This window comes from Callithrix jacchus, chromosome 12 (assembly GCF_049354715.1).
Source record: "Callithrix jacchus isolate 240 chromosome 12, calJac240_pri, whole genome shotgun sequence".
Lineage (NCBI taxonomy): Eukaryota > Metazoa > Chordata > Mammalia > Primates > Cebidae > Callithrix > Callithrix jacchus.
In genome coordinates, this window is record NC_133513.1 from 11,141,297 (window position 1) to 11,158,689 (window position 17,393).

Here is a 17,393-nt window from a genome sequence, read left to right on the forward strand (position 1 = left end):
CATCTGCCAAATGAGCATGGTGCCCTCTATATTCCCAAGGGTGGTGGTGGAGCCTGCATGAGGGATCGCCACAAGAGGAAACAAGGGAGGACCAGGTGGCATGCAGAGGGACATGCAATCAGCTGGCCTCCTAGACTCCGCCGGTGACATGGATAATCACCCCATGAGCATTCGGAAGCAAAATACACATGTCTCATATGAGATGTAGGGGATTCTGTAGGGCCCAACATTGGTTACTAACAAAAAGAAGCACAAATGCTGATTTAGCATTTACTCAGACCTGAGCAATTAAACGGACAGGAAAACAGCACTTAGCAGCCAGAGAATATACAGATCAATCAGGGGTCCCGGACAAGGTCCCAAGCAGGAACCACAACAGGCTGAAGCAGAGCTTCAGTGGTAACTTTCTAATGAGCTCACATTCAGCCCTGGGTCCCAGCACTTACTTTGCCGTCCCCTTTGGGGTTCAGATAAACCACATAATGTCCACCATGATTATCTCCACTATGAACCAGGACTGCATGAAGAATATAATTTGCAGGGTCCTTGGGATCTGTTTTTTGCAAAAATTCATCCAGTGGTAACTGCTCTGGGAATTCAAACCTATTAGAAAACATTTTTTTTTAATTCAGCAACAATTTACACATGAAATATCACACTTTGCAATAAGTAAGGCCATTTAATGAATCGGCTCATCTTTAATGGGATAAGCATGCATTGCCTTGGGAGGCCTATAACTACATGACATAATCCCTACTTGGCAGAAATAATTATTCCTAGGCAACATAATAAATACAAACTACGAACACTTAAGGGTGAGGGGAATTCCAAACATCAAAAAACGATTCTGAAGGTTGAGAAGTTAAGACTACTAAAGGTATCTGCAAACTGAGATACATGAAAAATCAAATTCAGAAAGACATGTAAAAATATTTCCCACTCTGAATACTGACTGACTTTTAATATTCTACAGATATCCTGAAATTAACTTAGTTTTAATTGGCTGTATACAATTTGATTTACTTGACCATATTTCACCATCAGAGTTGCAAAATTAACAGAGGCAGGAAGGCAAAGTTAGACAGGTGGGGGCTGGTCCCAAGCAGAACATGCTCACAGTCCCTGCAGCCTTCAGGAATGGTGGCCTCAAGTTGCCAAATCTTCTAATTCCTAAATGATGCCAAAATCTGAACATTTATATAGAATCTCACAATTTAAAAAAGGTTTGCCACTGGCTCCAATAAAAACAAAAAGAAAGTAAGGACCCAACGAAACACCAACAGGTTGGAATTGGTCTGAAGGCTGCCAATTCTGAATTCTGGCGGAGACAGTTTCTGGCAGTAAAGACTGTGATTGGGTGGCCAAAACCTTGGCTGGTAGCAAGTAAAATGATTTGATTACAATCTCCCTCAAATCTGAAGGCTCAATGACCAACCTCTATTCCATACAAAGCTGGTGCTCAAACTAATCAGGACAAAAATACCATATTTTAAATCAGATAAGGCGGCGTGAATTGTTGTCATTCCTGCATCTGGTATTCTGACAATCTTAAAAACTATTTGTGGCCAGGTGGGGTGGTTCATGCCTGTAATCACAGCACTTTGGGAGGCTGAGGCTAGCAGATCACTTGAGACCGGCCTGTCACTACTAAAAATACAAAAACTAGCCAGGTGTACTGGTGCACGCTTGCAATCCCAGCTACTGGAAGGCTGAGGCAGGAGAATCCCTTGAGCCCAGGAGTTCAAGGCTGCAGTGAGCCATGATCATCCCACTGCACTCCAGCTTGGGTGACAGAGCAAGACTCCGTCTTAAAAACATAGTAAAATAAACAAAACAACAACAAAAACTACTTACAAATGGCATACAAACACCTGCTTTAGCATTCTTGAAAACTCTAGTATATTTGACACTAACGGAGAGATAATGAAATACTGAAAACTCCTATTTAAACAAATATACTAAAAGTCTCCTCTGCGCCAGGCACAGTGGCTCACGCCTGTAATCCCAGCACTTTGGGAGGCCAAGGTGGGTGGATCACAAGGTCAGGAGATTGAGACCATCCTGGCCAACATGGTGAAACCCCATCTCACTTTTGTATTTTTTTTTTTTTTTTTTTGTAAAAACACAAAAAAATTAGCTGGGCATGGTGGCATACACCTGTAGTCCCAGCTATTCTGGAGGCTGAGGCAGGAGAATTGCTTGAACCTGGGAGGCCCCAAGCTGCAATGAGCCGAGATTGGGCTACTGCCCTCCAGCCTGGACAACAGAGCAAGACTCAGTTTAAAAAAAAAAAAAAAAAAAAAAAAAAAAGGCTCCTCTGAAATAACATTTACGATTCGGTCAAAATTAAATTAGAAATCCTGTGAATGCAAGATCTATGAAGCAGAAAAGCCCCATCCTTGTGGACTTAAATCAGCCACAGCAGAGAATGGGGCTGGGACTGGGCAAAGCATCCCTGAGGAAAATTGACTCGGCAGAGGTGGCCTGAAACTTTACATAAAAACATTCCTTTAACACAGCTGCTCTTGGGACACAGAGGTAGAAGGGAAATCTAAATAAATCAGATGTGGGACTGAAAATATAAAGACTCAGGAAAGCACTGAGACTAACCCCCTAGATCAGCATGATGATGAAATCTTAACTTTACATCCCACTATAGTTTACCTATCATTGATCTTGATATTTTGGTCCGTCTGAGGGTCATACATAAATCTCATCAGTTGTAGATGTAACACTGGTGGCAATGTTAGGAATTTCACACCTTTCTCTGCTTCCTGAACACATTGAAAAATAAATGCAAATTCAGTTAGCTTCTTTCTACTTACTCCTTGAAGCAATCAATGAAAGCAATGGTGGTTCATCAAGATTGGAACATGTTTGGGGATTCTGGGGGACAGAGGCAGGGAAGTTTAGGTATCCATTTAGGGCTTCTTTGAAATGTTTTCTTTAGGTCTACTGATAGGTCTCTCTGTTGTTTGAAATGCTGCATCAGCATGTCTGTGAGAGATTCTCTTACCTTGAATTATATTCTAACCTGATGCCCAGCAATAGGGGAAGAAGTGATTAAGGAAATTTAGACACTCGTTTTCTGATGTATTATATAGTCATTAGACAATGCAAATTATGGAGATCCACAGAAAAATTGTTAAACGGAAAAGCAGAAAACTGCTTACAATTAGGCAAGATTAGGTATGCGCATGAAACACCTGAACAGAACAAGCAGCAAGGAACAAAGTGATGGGTTGGCAGGATTATAAGTGAACAGCTTCCTTTCCTTGGGCTCTCTGATGTCTGCCTAAGAACCCATATGTCACAGAGCATGCCCTTACTGCTTATGGTTCAATACTACTTCTAAGACAACGTTCTGATCCAGTGTCAGCAAGCCCCTTCCCCAGCTGACTGCCACCTCTGTGGGACAGGACACCCCAACGTCTCAACAAGCTTTCTCTGGGGACACAGGACTCTAGAGCTCTCGTGCAACTTTATCTCTGCTCCATCTTGGCCATCTCTTTGTTCCTCACTAAAATCAGGCTTTGCCTATCTCCACCACGGCAAGGCAGTGAGGGTGCCTCACTACACCAACTCACATCTCTATTTCCAATGCAGACCTTCCTTCTGGCTGGAAACACTCCTGCCCAGCGGCCATCAAGAGACCTGGAGGAAGGGGGGCCATGACAAGGCACACCCGTAGGCTACGGCTCTGTGGTGTACATGACCATGTTTAGAAGACAAGAGTTATCTCAGGAAAGACAAAAACAGACCTCAGGAGCCCACTCCACAGTGGAAAAGGGTCTGTTTTTAATACAACTTGAAATATAAAAGAATTCTGTCCCCACCAGTGTCCACTGAGGCTTTGACTCAAATACTGCTCAACCAGACCCTAAAACATCTGGAATAGAGAAGAATAATTCTTGTGAGTAGACCAGTGTATTTCTTAAGCACACCAAGCTGCCACAGTTCTCATGAGAAAGCAACTTTCTGATCTACACCTCAGTTCCTCAGTCCAACCGGACTGACCTAGCAGAAGAGCATATTTGGAGCTGCCTGCAAAACGGGTACACGGGCACCATGAACTATAAATTCCAGGCTTTGTAAGCACAGGTCAGCCTAAAATTTTTAATTATAAATTAGTTGAGTCAATGAGTCAACATTATGAGATTACGAAACAGACGCTAGATCACTGGATCCATGAGGACACTGCAGAGCCAACAGACCAGCAGCCAGGGACAGTCTCTTGCCCTCTATCCAAGCGGGGGCTAGCCACTGGGTCACCCACCACGCTCACTGCTCTTTCCGATGCCTAGAGTCCCGGGGACCACAACCCTAGAGAACACATTCCTCATTCTAAAGTCGTGATCCTCAGAAAACTAAATTCATTAAAAATACATTTTAAAATAAGGCAAAAAAACCTAAACACAGTCTGACTCACTAAAAAATGCCACTTGTAACCGGAGAAACTGAGGGAAAACTGGAGCACTGACACCAGTAAGGTGAGGAACCAAAGAGGGGAAGGAGAAGACTTCCTAAAACCCCATGAGACCCTCCAGCCTGCGGATGTGCTTCTATGGGATAAACCAGCTGTACTCCCAACTCCTAACATCCTCCTCTCCCTCCCCATTCAACTATCCAAGAAACAAAATCCTTTTATATTCTAAATACAAGAAACATATGGAAAAGCACAAGTAAATTTTTATTTAGCAATTAAAATTCAAAATAAAGAAGAAAGCTACAACAGGACACTAGCACAAAACACCCAACTTACCTGTAAGCCATGTTCCCCAGCGTCGTACTTATTGTCCCCATCGAGCTGTTCTACTGCCACATAATCCACAAATGATTCAAATACTTTAAAGAGAGAGAGAAAAGTCCATTGCTAAAGCTTCAATTATAATACAGCCAACCCAGGCATAAGTTATTTAAATTGGCATATTTAGGAATAGGAGAGAACATAAACAACGCTAATTAAGAACAATAACTCTCCCCCGTAGCCAAAACTGTAAGTAAATGTACCGTTAGCATCCTTGCTCGTTGGTCAAAGGCTGTTAGTATCTTTCTTAAGGACATTAAAATAACAATATGGAGGTAAGAGTTAAGGTTTAAGGTTTTAACAACTGTTATTTAACCAAAGTACATACTGTAAAGCTATGATTATGAAGACAGCTTGGAATGGGCAGTGTGGACAACCCCTTGGTCTCAAAAAAGCAGCAGCACAAATGTGAATAGCTGGCTGATGTGGCAGAATGATATGAAAAACCTAGACTTCCTCAGAGATCAACACAGGGTGGGGTGGAAGTTGGTCCTGACAACTCCCCACCGCACCCCAGCTTCTTCCAGGTGTATTGTAGATAAATGGAAAAGGCAAAACAGTAACAGGTAACAGATTTTTATAGGATACAAAAAGCAAACACTGACACACTGCAATTCCCTAAAGAATGGTAATATTAAGAGTGAAAGGACGAGCCACAGGCTTAGGGACAAGCTCTCAATCCAACATGGAACATGCATCCAGAGTGTACGGAGAGCTCCTCCTGGTCCAGTCGTGAAGGAAAAATGCAACTGCTCAACACTGAAAACCGCTGCGGTCAGGCTCCAGACAGCATGCAGTGCAGGACAGGGATCCCCAAGAGACAAAGGAGAGCTCTGCGATGGGCCCAGCTCTGCTGAGAGTTTACAGGCTGCAGCCCAAGAAAGGCAAACCCAGACAGAGCACAGAAGTGAGAATCAGAGGAGCTCAAGGGAGCCAGAACCTGTGGGCAGAGTAGCCTAAAGCAGAACACTGCCCAAACACACATCTTGAGATGTGCAGTTTCTCCTTATGCTGTCAGTAAGAACTGATCAGCGAACCGAGGAAATTACCTGGGGCGATGCAAAGATCCAGCAAGAGGATCAGGATTTCCGGGAACAACCTTCAGAGCTCATGACAGACTGGGAAGTCCTATGTTCCCACCAGTCACGGTGGGAAAACATCAGAAAGCTTGGGAGACTCAACTAACAACTCGAAGGATGTGGGGACAGGTTATCACTCAAGTAAAACCTGTTCTCCCGGCTAGCAAAGCTTAAAAACAAGCCTCAAAAGAAGCAAAGAATTTCCAAGTCACTTACCTGTGCACGAGAGCAAAGGTTAGAAATATCCTACTGACAACACCCAGCACAATACAAACCATCATGCCTTCTTTTCAACAAAGCGATTACCAAGCATGTGGCTAGGTGCAGGGGCTCACACCTGTAATCAAGAACTTTGGGAGGCCAAGGTGGCCAGATCGCCTGAAGTCAGGAGTTTGAGACCAACATGATGAAACCCAGTCTCTACTAAAAATGCAAAATTAGCTGGGTGTACTGTTGGGCACCTGTAATCCCAGCTACTCAGGAAGCTGAGGTAGGAGACCTGCTTGAACCCAGGAGACAAAGAGGCCACAGTGAGGCAAGATCATGCCACTGCACTCCAACCTGGGCGACAGAGCAAGACTCCATCTCCAAAAAAAAAAAGAAGAAGAAAGGAAAAGAAGCTGGAACCCCCACCTATATGAATAGAACAATCCTTCAATAGAAACAGACCCAGAAATCTCACAGATGACAGAATTGGTGGACAAGAGCATTATCAACTATATTCCCTAAGTTAAAGAAAGCAAGAGCATACTAAGAAGAGGCATAGGGCAGGACATGGTTCCAGCACTTTGGGAGGCCAAGGTGGGCAGATAACTTGAGTGTGGGAGCTCTGAGACTAGCCTGGCTTAATGCAGCAAGACCTTGTCTCCAAATAATTATAATTAATTGATAAATACACATAAAAACAGAAGAGATAAAGATTTTTTATTTAGAAAAATCCAAGTCAAACCTTTAAAAATGAAAAAAAAAAAAAGTTTCAAAATGAAACAACACCATAGATGGAATTCACAGCAAACCAGACACCACAGGCAATTAGTGAAGGTCAAGACAGAGCAACAGAAGCCGCAGCACAAAACCCAGAGAAAGGAGACTGGGACATCTGGAGGCTGGGGTGACCTCAGGCAGCTGGGATCAAACAGCTGAAAACCAGAGAGGAGAAAACCTTAAAAGTATGTAGGGGGGCTAAACTCAGTGGCTCATACCTGTAATCCCAGAATTTTGGGAGGCTGAGGTGAGTAGATCACTTGAGGCCAGGAGCCCAAGATCAGCCTGGTCAACATGGTGAAACCCTATCACTACTGAAAATACAAAAATTAAGCCGGACATGCTGGTTGAATGCCTGTAATCTCAGCTACTTGGGAGATTCTCCTGCTAAGGCAGGAGAATCACTTGAACCTGGGACGTAGAGATTGCAGTGAGCCGAGGTGGTGCCACTGCACCCCAGCCTGTACAGCAAAACAAGACTCTGTCTAAAAAACAGCAGCAAAATATACAAATACATCCTACTACAAGGTTCTATTTAAATAGATACTTAAAACATGCAAAGTTAACCTAGGAAGTTAGAAGCCCATATGCTGGTTTCCTGTGAGGAGAGGGAGGTAGTGGCTGTGAAGGGCTGTGGGGGTGCTGGCCAACACTAGAGCTGGGTGGAGGTGACAGGCCTATGTCACCCAGTGAGCTGTTTGCTTAAGATCTAAGCCATTCTCTGTGTCTAGACTATTAAAAAAAAATCACTTGTGTCAATGAAACATTAAGCCACAATAGAAATCATCAAAAGCTCATGCCATTAGATACATACAACACTTACTATTTTTCTTTCCTTTGATACTTAGCTGGATATCATAATAATCTTCTCTTCTATCAGACCGATAATCTACTTCTTTACACTGGATATAGGACTGCAAATAAGGAAAGTAAAAGTGGTTTAAGTAGTAACAGTCAAAAAATTCACATTCTAAAACTTTTAAAAACCATCTTTTAGAAATGGTTGCCACATACCACCATTTTGCCACGGAATAATTTGGGTATGGTGCCCTCTACACAGGTGCCTTTCATCTTATTTTCCACATTATCAAGCAACTGGAAAAGAAATGTTTGGCTCTTTAAAAAACCTTTTTTTATTATGCTTAAGTAATATACAGCAATTTTATAATTGACTAGAAATATAAATGTCCAAAGAAGTTGTAGACTATAAAAATATTATGACCTCTGGCATGCAATTATCAAAAACATATACAAAATCTTCTTTCTTGGTTGGATTTTTACAAACATCTCTACATGCAACAGTTGAGGTTAACCTTTTATACAGCCTTCGGAATAAATTAGTAATCTGTAGTGCCTTTAGAAGCATTTTTATATTCATTTTACCTCTGTGGAAAAGTAAAATTGTTCACTAAACTTAACTCGTAATGGTCCACACCAAGAGATTAATGAGGTTGAGCCTGTCAACAGGATTGACTGGTTTGTCCATGGATATTTAATGAACTGGATTCAATCCAGCTAGTGCTGCAAAAAAGAAAACACACCTTGCCCAGCCAATCACCTTGAATAGCCATTTCATGTTGTATGTGTGTTTTTATGTCTTTTATCATAACTGGAAGGAGGAGAATTTGTGACTAGTGACTAGTGACGCCGCAGGGAGAGTAATCACCACATACTGAGGTCCACTCGATGAGAGCCTTGCTGCACAGGAGGGTTCTGGACACTGGAGTAAGAATAGAAGTCACCACTCTACAGTGACTCAGGACAAATGGGACAGCTGATAAAGCCAGCCTTTTGGTTCTTGGATTAATAACTCATGTAGATACACCAATTTAACAAATTGAAAGCCTACTCCCTGCTGGTATTAAAATTCAAGCTTTCTCAATTCACCTTCAAATCCCTATCCAAGTAATTCTTACCAGTCTTTAATAAAACTACAGAGGTGCTGCCTTTTTCTAGCCTAAGTCTGATGCTAAACAAAGATGGGCATTTTCTGAATTAGGTCTGAGGTTTTATTCAGTAATAACTTCTGACAATGCTTCCATATATTCATTGTAAGAAATATACAAGTATTGCTTGAAACTTACCACTCGACAAAGCTCCTGAACATCGTGTTGCATGAAGCTATCTAAAGTCTCCCACCTTTCAAAAATAAAACAGACGTAGCCACTTAAATGTTCAACTTTCAAATGAGCAAATTAAAAGTAACTTAGATTGAAAAACTAAACTACATATCAGCCATTCTCAAATTTCTTTTCTGTGAAGATTATTTTTTGGGAGTTATATTTCAAAGACAGATTTCCTGCTAAGGGAAGTGGTATTTCCAAGAAAATGTAACAAATTTGAAAGCAATATAGGTTCTTGTGTTGAAAAGTAAAAATCTTAAGCCTTGAATTCTTGCTCAAGCAAAATTCTAAAACAAAGTGTCTATTTCCAAAGAGATAAAACAAAATACAATGATAAAAGCACTGAAATCATTAAATATTCAAGCCTCCCTAAATTAAGTGCCTGCAGTACCAGCTACTAACTTTTCTATTCTCTACTCACTTCTCCTTAAAAAAAGGGTGGGGGGAGGTGCATCAGAATGGCAAAAGCAGGTGTCTAATACATACCCAAATGACTTTGTTAGCTTTTTTGTTCCTACAGGTTTATCACTATGCTGTAATTCATAGAACACTCTTTGTAATGCTAAAGGGACGCTTTTAGACGAATCATCCCCCTCGGTTGGCATCATGTACACAGCCTGAAAGAATTAATTGAGATAAGAATTTACTCTGAGAAGATGCAGGGGAACTTAAAAAACAGAATTTAATCTTGATGTTGATGTTTTAAAAAAATCATTTCTAATAACACAATGGCTAAGGTTGTTGCTAGAGCTTAATCGGTGAGAACATTTACAAAATCATGAGTGTCTTTAGGGATACAGGAAAACACAAGAATACAGAAATAAATTTTAAAAATCACCATCCATGTGTTCTTTCTTTTTTGAGACCAAGTTTCACTCTGTTGCCCAGGCTGGAGTGCAGTGGCATAATCTCAGCTCACTGCAACCTCCACCTCCTGGGTTCAAACTATTTTCGTGCCTCAACCTACCAAGCAGCTGGGATTACAGGTGTGTGCCACCACACCAGCCTAATTTTGAATTTTCAATAGAGACAGGATTTGGCCATGTTGGCCAGGCTGGTGTCAAAGTCCTGACCTCAGGTGATCTGCCCACCTTAGCCTCCCAAAGTGCTGGGATTATAGGCATAAGCCACAGCACCCGGCCTCACCCATGTGTTCTTAATAAAAAGATAAATAGAGAAAGAAACAAAAAACAGAATGACCCCTCAGAGAACTACTACTATTTTCTACTTACTGGAGCACCATTTCTTAACTTACCATTACTTATGAAGATTTGATGAAAACTTAAATGTTACTAAAATTACTCACACTGAGCTGTCCCCGGGATATATCATGACAACCTGCCTTGGTGGCTGTGCAAACATGCTCTGAAGGCTGACAAGCCAGCCAGCACCCCTGCCCACCCCAAAACCAGGAGTGCCTGTCTCCTGTACCCCTTCATAATAATCACATGTAATTCTCAGAATTAACTGACTAATCTATGTTGGATTTAATCTACATCTATTCTTTTTATTAAAATTTTCAATAAAGTTGCCTTGACTTTTCAACTAAATTTTGACATAAAACTTCACAAATGTTGCTGTTAATGGATTTTATGGTTTTGTTTTTCTAAATACCTTTATAAGGTGATTTCTAGCACAATTATAAGTCTGTAAAATTAGCTCATGGCTGGGCATGGTGGCTTACATCTATAATCCCAGCACCTTGAGAAGCTGAGGCAGGTGGATAGCTTAGGGTCAGGAGTTTGAGACCAGCCTGGACAACATGGTGAAAGCCCATCTCTACTAACATACAAAAATCAGCCAGGCGTGGTGGCAGGTAACCGAAATTCCAGCTACTTAGGAGGTAGAGGCCAGAGAATGCCTTGAACCAGGGAGTCAGAGGTTGCAGTAAGCCAAGATCCCACCAGTGGTGGGCTCTTGCAATGGAGCACTCCAGGCTGAGTGGCAGAGCAAGACTCTGTCTCCAAAAAGATAAAGGTCAGCTGTGGTAACTTTGAATCACTGAGGCAGGTTACAAAGGAGGTGGCCCAGCACTGGGAAATGAAAACAAAGGATGAACTAACAGCCATCTAAGGAGACAGGGCCAGGGGAGGGAGACTGGCATGTTTGCCAAGAGGAATTTGCTGTCTGTGATATACTTGAGAGTAAAGGGTAGGCAGAAAGCTGCAGGAGAGGAACACTATCCATTTACCTTTCGGAGCTGATTTGTGAAAAATAACGTCTGTAGCAAGCTGTTCATGTAACAAGTCGCTCCCTGATTCTTTAAGCCGACATAGCCTGTGTGCTTCTTTGAATCCCACCTGAAAGATCAGTTCAAGGTTGAGGGACCTTGCACAGATACCCCACTGCTCCTGCAGTGTGTGTGGGGAGCAATCTGACTTGAGGTCAGCGTTAAGGAAACTGAGGCCAGGAGCACTCATCACACAGCTTCCTTCAATGGCCACCTTCTGTTTGCTCCACTGTATGAACTGGTGCAAATGCAACCCCCACATTCACACAGTCCTTGAAGCACCTGCCTGTTGACAGTGGCAGTGCTGTCACTGATCAAGCCCAGCAAGAACAGACACTTATGGAGTCCCACATGTTCATACCCAACATGCCTGACAACAGAGTCTGGTTACATAATTATACTTTTCACTTGTGAGGTCAGCGCAACATGGAAAAAGCTGAAACTCATCTTTTCTGTACACACACACACACACACACACACACACACCACACGAAGAAGCAGAAATGTGTATTCGGCAAGTTTTGCCTCAGACTTCTAAACTCCCAGTGCTTTTTTTTTTTAACTGTGGTTTTGGTGGTTGTTTGGGGGAAAGGTAGATTCTCATGTCTCGTACCTTCCTACCCCCACCCCAAATAGTAAAAGGAAGCATACAGAACAGTGCCTGAAAGCACAGCAATCCACCCACCTCCGTGCCCATCTCCCTCTGTACAGAACACCATAACACAAACACATGACAGCCACCAAACATGACCAGTGCTGGAGGAGACACCTACTGTGCAGTACCATTCACCAGTGCCCGGTCACTCCAGGGGTTAGTTCCTGGCCTTGGAAAAGCTCAAGGACATCCAACGGCCTGATCATGCCTCTTTACTCCTTGCTCATGTTAGTTGTCATGAGGCTCACCTCTTCCCCTCCCACTAGTCCTCACATTCGGACAGGACTTCCTCCCTGTTCACAGCTATCTAGTTGACCGTAATTACACAATTATGTTCCAAGGGTCTAACATACAGGAACTGCTCAATCTGTTAAATGAGTGTCAAGCAGGTGTGACTCTTGTGTGCCACAGGGCAAGCGCAGAGAGAATGGTTACTGATTAAACATGTGCATCTCTGTTACATGCACGATAAAGCTTCTTTCACCAGCACAAAAGACATTTTTAACAGCACCCAATTAAAGAAAAACTTACGCAACTCCATGGGGAGCATCCGCCTGTACAAAGACTTCAAAGGTTACTTTGTCATCGTCTATAAATCCTTTCTCAGGATCAGTCACTTCCTATAAAACATAAATAAGAATATCCAGCTTGAATAAGAACAGACTCTTTATTCCCAAGAGACAAATTACACTGGTGCCCTGTACTTAATATAGATTATTTTAAAATTATACCCCAACTTTATGGCTAATTTTAAACTGTTTCAATTCGCTTTTAACAGTGGTCTCACAACAAATACAGTAAATGCTTAACACATCAGAGGCGCTCAGGGGCTCAGTGCCACAGCAGGGACAGGAGAAATCTGTGCTCTTCTAAGAAGAGTGAGGGGAACTTTAAGCAGAATGAGGGGAACTTTAAGCAGAGCGAGGGGAACTTTAAGCAAACCGATAATGCAATTCTAAGTGACTTAGCATAACAAGAAGTAACATTCCTAAGGTTGTTCCACTGGCCACCACCTATGCAAAAAGGAGCCAAAGTAAACCGAATAAAGTTACTGGAGTTACATGAAACCACTCAGAACTACGCCTGAATCATGAAAGGACCTCACACAGCATTATGTCCTTTAAAGGAAATTTAGCCCCTTGTCTGACTAAAAGGTAAAATGTGAATCCAGAAAGCTGGTAAAAACCTAAGCTAGGAAAAAACACGTTTTCAAAGACACATGTCCAATTCACAAATCAAAAATCTGACTCTAAAATCAATAAAGGACTTAGAGAATCCAAAAGTTTTAAGGGAACAACAAGCAGTAATGCACCAATTGTTCGGACTAAATCCACTGTTACTTACACTCCAGGCCATAAAATTGGAAAATCCCCAATCATTTTCTTTATGGAAGAACAAATGACTAATACGACGACTGAACGATTTTTCATCATCTCTGTAATTTATTATCTTCAACACTGCTTGTGCATGACAAGACCACGACCTGTTTAAAAAAACAATAATCTAAGCCTTAGTTGACATATTTACCAGATGTTACACATTTTTAAAGACAGTAAACATAGTACACCAAAATTCCCATTTATGTTTTCATTGCTCTCTCCTTTCAGGTTGGGGGTTAAAGGTAGAACAGAGGCATTTTTACCTTTAATAGAGAAAAAGGTATTTGGGGCTCCCCCAGTGTAGTCTGTATTGATTTCGCTCATGGTTTTATTTTTTAATTCCTCAGAAGTTGAAAAAAATTTTAATTGTATCTATACAATTTTCTGAGCTTTCAATAACAGTTGTGGATTCTGTAAAAGACTACAGCTTTTTGGTCAGACAACAGTTATTAGAAAAGAAACAGCAGGGAGTAGTGGCTCATGCCTGTAATCCCAGAACTTTGGGAGGCCTAGGTGGGTGGATCACCTGAGGTGGGGAGTTCAAGACCAGCCTGACCAACATGCAGAAACCCTGTCTCTACTAAAAATGCAAAAGTAGCCAAGCATGGTGGTGCATGCCTATAAATCCTAGCTACTCAGGAGACTGAGGCAGGAGAATCGCTTGAACCCGGGAGGCGGAGGTTGCTGTGGGCCAAGATCGTACCACTACACTCCAGGCTGGGCAACAAGAGCAACACTCCATCTCAAAAGAAAAAAAAAAAGAACCAAAAAGAATAGACAGGTGGGTGTAAACTGTAAACCCCTGGTTCTATTGCTGATAAACGAATCACCTCTTAGCATCACTCCTGTCCCTGTAGCCTGTCAGTGCCGTGCCTCTCAAGCTTTCCTAGGATGCCCTCCCGCACACTCTGGGGAAGGACCAGCCCCCAAAACCAGCCAGGCAGGGTACTCCGTAGCCTTACAGCTTGCTGTCCTGCCCTGGCATTGAAGAATTCACTGATGAGGCACAAAACTGCAACCACAAGAGAACTACTGTACATGCGTGGAGTGGACCACAAAAGGGTCTCTAAATCCACGTTCAAAAACCATATGCACTTAACTCAAAGAAAGTTAAGGTTTGTGATTAAAGTAAGGCTTTATAAATGAATACCGCAACTAAACCCTGAAGTGGTTTGACTCTTCAGGACAAGCGTAGGACAGTGCTGTTCCCGCAGCATTTCCTGCTTGATCGGAACACTGACACTGAGCATGGACCATTCAGTTTTTCCAAAATGCTGTTCAGGCTAAAACTGTCCACTGGACTAAAACACACCTAGCCCAAATACTTATCAGATCATATCATAATGTCAAGAAAAGAGGAAAACTAACCATCCACAGGCCCATTATAAAATTACCTTGGCACTTCTTACTTAAACATTTAAAAAATGAAAGTATGGCAGGGCGCACTGGCTCACGCCTGTAATCCCAGCACTTCAGGAGGCTGAGGCAGGCAGATCACCTGAGGTCCGAAGTTGGAGATAAGCCTGACCAACATGACGAAACCCCATCTCTACTAGACAAACAATATTAGCTGGGTGTGGTGGCGCACACCTGTAGGCCCAGCTACTCAGGAGGCTGAGGCACAAGAATCGCTTGAAGCTGGGAGGTGGAGGTTGCAGTGAGCCAAAAACATGCCACTCCAGCCTGGGTGACAGAGCGAGACTCTGTCTCAAAAGGGAAGGAAAAAAAAAAGTAAATTTTATTCCCTGGGAGAACTGACAGAACAGTGAGAGCCAGTTCACTCTAGGAAAATGTTACTGAAGGTTCCGAACGGCCACTCTCTGTGGTGGCAGGGAGACCAGAACAGGTACAGTCCAAGTCAGCAGCTTTCCCTGGCTCTGATGCAGACAGGTTGACAAAGTGGTCTGCACTCCCAGAATCAACTGGGTTTTTGATAAAAGGTGAATTAATCTTCAATTCATCTAAATAGAAGGACCATCAAGATTTCTCTTTTCAGACATTTCATTATATGAACTTTTAAATGTTCCTCGAGTCAGAATCCCATTCTGTATAAATCCTTCAAAGAATGTTTTACTTGTACTTTCTGAACAACCTGTACAAATTAGCTATCACACAATGGAAAGGATGTCTGGCTCTGACAGCTGCCATTTTCCGCTCAGGCAGTTACTGGCACAGTAAGAATTAAGCTTGGTGGCTCAATGGTCAGCTAATCCAGGCAGGCCCTGATTCCATGGGCTGCCAGATGCTAACAAATTGTTTTTTACTTAATAGACAAAAATATCCTTTTCTAGCTTGGGTATTATACATACACCAATGGGTTTTAAACAGATAGACGTACTTAATTTAAAATAAAAAGACTATGTAGAGGCAGCAAATAATTTAAGATAAAACTGCTCTAGGCTGATCAAATTTGGCTTCCACTAATGTAATACAACTATGTGGGGATTTGTAGTTGCATCATTTAAACTGTCTTACGTGGAATCAGATTCAGCATTGCACTGGAGAAAGAATCCTACGCTTTTTTGGTGTGGTCTGTCTGGATAAAAGCGTGGCATCACCATAATCTTCCATGGCAGATTTCGCACAAAACACGGAGGGCTAAGGACCGACTCACTCAGTCTGCTGAAGCGCTCCACAGTGAACTGAAAGGTTGCCTCGGAGCGCCAACTGGTGTCTGCAAAAAAAAACACATCATCAGTCACAGAGCCCATGCACTGATCAATAGCACCAGCATCAATCGACATGGAATAAACCTTCTACACATCTTGATTTAACTGCTAAAATCTGACAGTTTGGAAAAATTGCTTCCAATTTATTAAAAGCCTAAGACTGAGATGACATAAGTTTCTGAATGAATGAATTCTTCCTTATGATCCAAAACTCGTAGTGCTAACCATACACTTGACTTCCCTGTCAGACTGAGTTCCATGTGAGAACAATGTCTACTCTACTGAAGCTGAATTCCCAAGGACCCTGGGCACCAACTGAGTGGAGAAACTTTGGCGAGAAGGAGTGACATGGCTTGTATCTTCAAGGACAGGACTTCTGGGGGGAAAGACCACGGAATGGGACTTGGCCTGACTTTAGAGAGGAGAAATAAAGGGCACAGATCATACAGGCAGGACTTCAGGACCAGGAAAGCAGCCACCCCCCTGGAAGCTCAGCACTGCTTAGAGACAAAACGATGGCTATGACATTAGCCTAAAAATAAATGTTAACTTCAGTAGATCACAATGTTTGCAAAAATACTAGCCTGGACATCCTAGGGGGAATGATTTTTTTTAAAAAAAGAAACTGGTATTTTTTTTCCTACATGAGTATCATCAATTGTTCAATGATAATAAGACCCAACAGCTGATTTAAGAAATTTAAGTTTCTGTCAACACAGTGCCTCTTAGCAGAGGTCCAACTGAAGGTCTCCGTTTAAAATTCAATCTTTCACTGATAACAGTGACTATTCATTTGCACGCGGCCATCAGTCAATCACCTTTGACAAACCCTGCAGCAGCTCACTGCTTCTCAAACAACTCCTGTGAAGGCACAGTCCTGCCACACCCACACCAATCTGTTACTGACCAATACTTTTATAAAACATAATGAAATTGCCACAGCAAAGTCAACACGCTATACAAGCTTCTAAACACTTCCTTTCACTTTCTGAACCTATCTCATTATAGACTACACACAGCTGCTCACTGACTGGAGGAAGACCCTTGGCCACGTTCTACAGGCAATACCTGGAAGGGTGTTCCTGGCTTAGAATTAGGTGCTACTCTGACATCCCTGACCACCGGGCTCCTAAGGCACAAAACGAGACTCCGTAGGCTTAGGTAAAGAGCGCACAAGAACATCCTCCCATCCTTCATCTTCAGGCCCCTGAAGGCAGTCACCAAAAAATGTAACAACCCTTCAGATTCCAAAGTTCACTAACAACTGAGTTCTCAGTGTCAGCCACTTCTCAGGGCATAGAATTTGCTTGAAGTTTGTGACTGAGTTTGGTCTTAAGAAAACATGTCCATCAGTCCTCCTGGGAGGGTAGTATATCAAAAGCATGTGTGATGGTAAGCATCTTATCCAAGAGAATTATTTATTTGAGCCTCTTCAAGTGGTATTACCCTGATCTCTTTGAGGGATAA

General features: G+C 42.3%; 1 protein-coding gene across 2 annotated transcripts in view; it reads right to left on the minus strand.

Annotated features, from left to right (window-relative positions):
- USP7 (ubiquitin specific peptidase 7) overlaps positions 1 to 17,393 on the minus strand; it is a 68,965-nt gene that overhangs the window by 12,211 nt on the left and 39,361 nt on the right. For both annotated transcript variants that reach the window (XM_078344614.1, XM_078344615.1), the window contains exons 3-13: positions 15,733 to 15,931; positions 13,223 to 13,361; positions 12,410 to 12,498; positions 11,185 to 11,293; positions 9,480 to 9,610; positions 8,955 to 9,009; positions 7,885 to 7,965; positions 7,694 to 7,784; positions 4,763 to 4,845; positions 2,665 to 2,774; positions 447 to 603 (exon numbers count right to left, since the gene is read on the minus strand). In XM_078344614.1, coding sequence (XP_078200740.1) covers positions 447 to 603; positions 2,665 to 2,774; positions 4,763 to 4,845; positions 7,694 to 7,784; positions 7,885 to 7,965; positions 8,955 to 9,009; positions 9,480 to 9,610; positions 11,185 to 11,293; positions 12,410 to 12,498; positions 13,223 to 13,361; positions 15,733 to 15,931 — 1,244 coding nt within the window. The remainder of the gene's footprint in view (positions 1 to 446; positions 604 to 2,664; positions 2,775 to 4,762; positions 4,846 to 7,693; positions 7,785 to 7,884; positions 7,966 to 8,954; positions 9,010 to 9,479; positions 9,611 to 11,184; positions 11,294 to 12,409; positions 12,499 to 13,222; positions 13,362 to 15,732; positions 15,932 to 17,393) is intronic.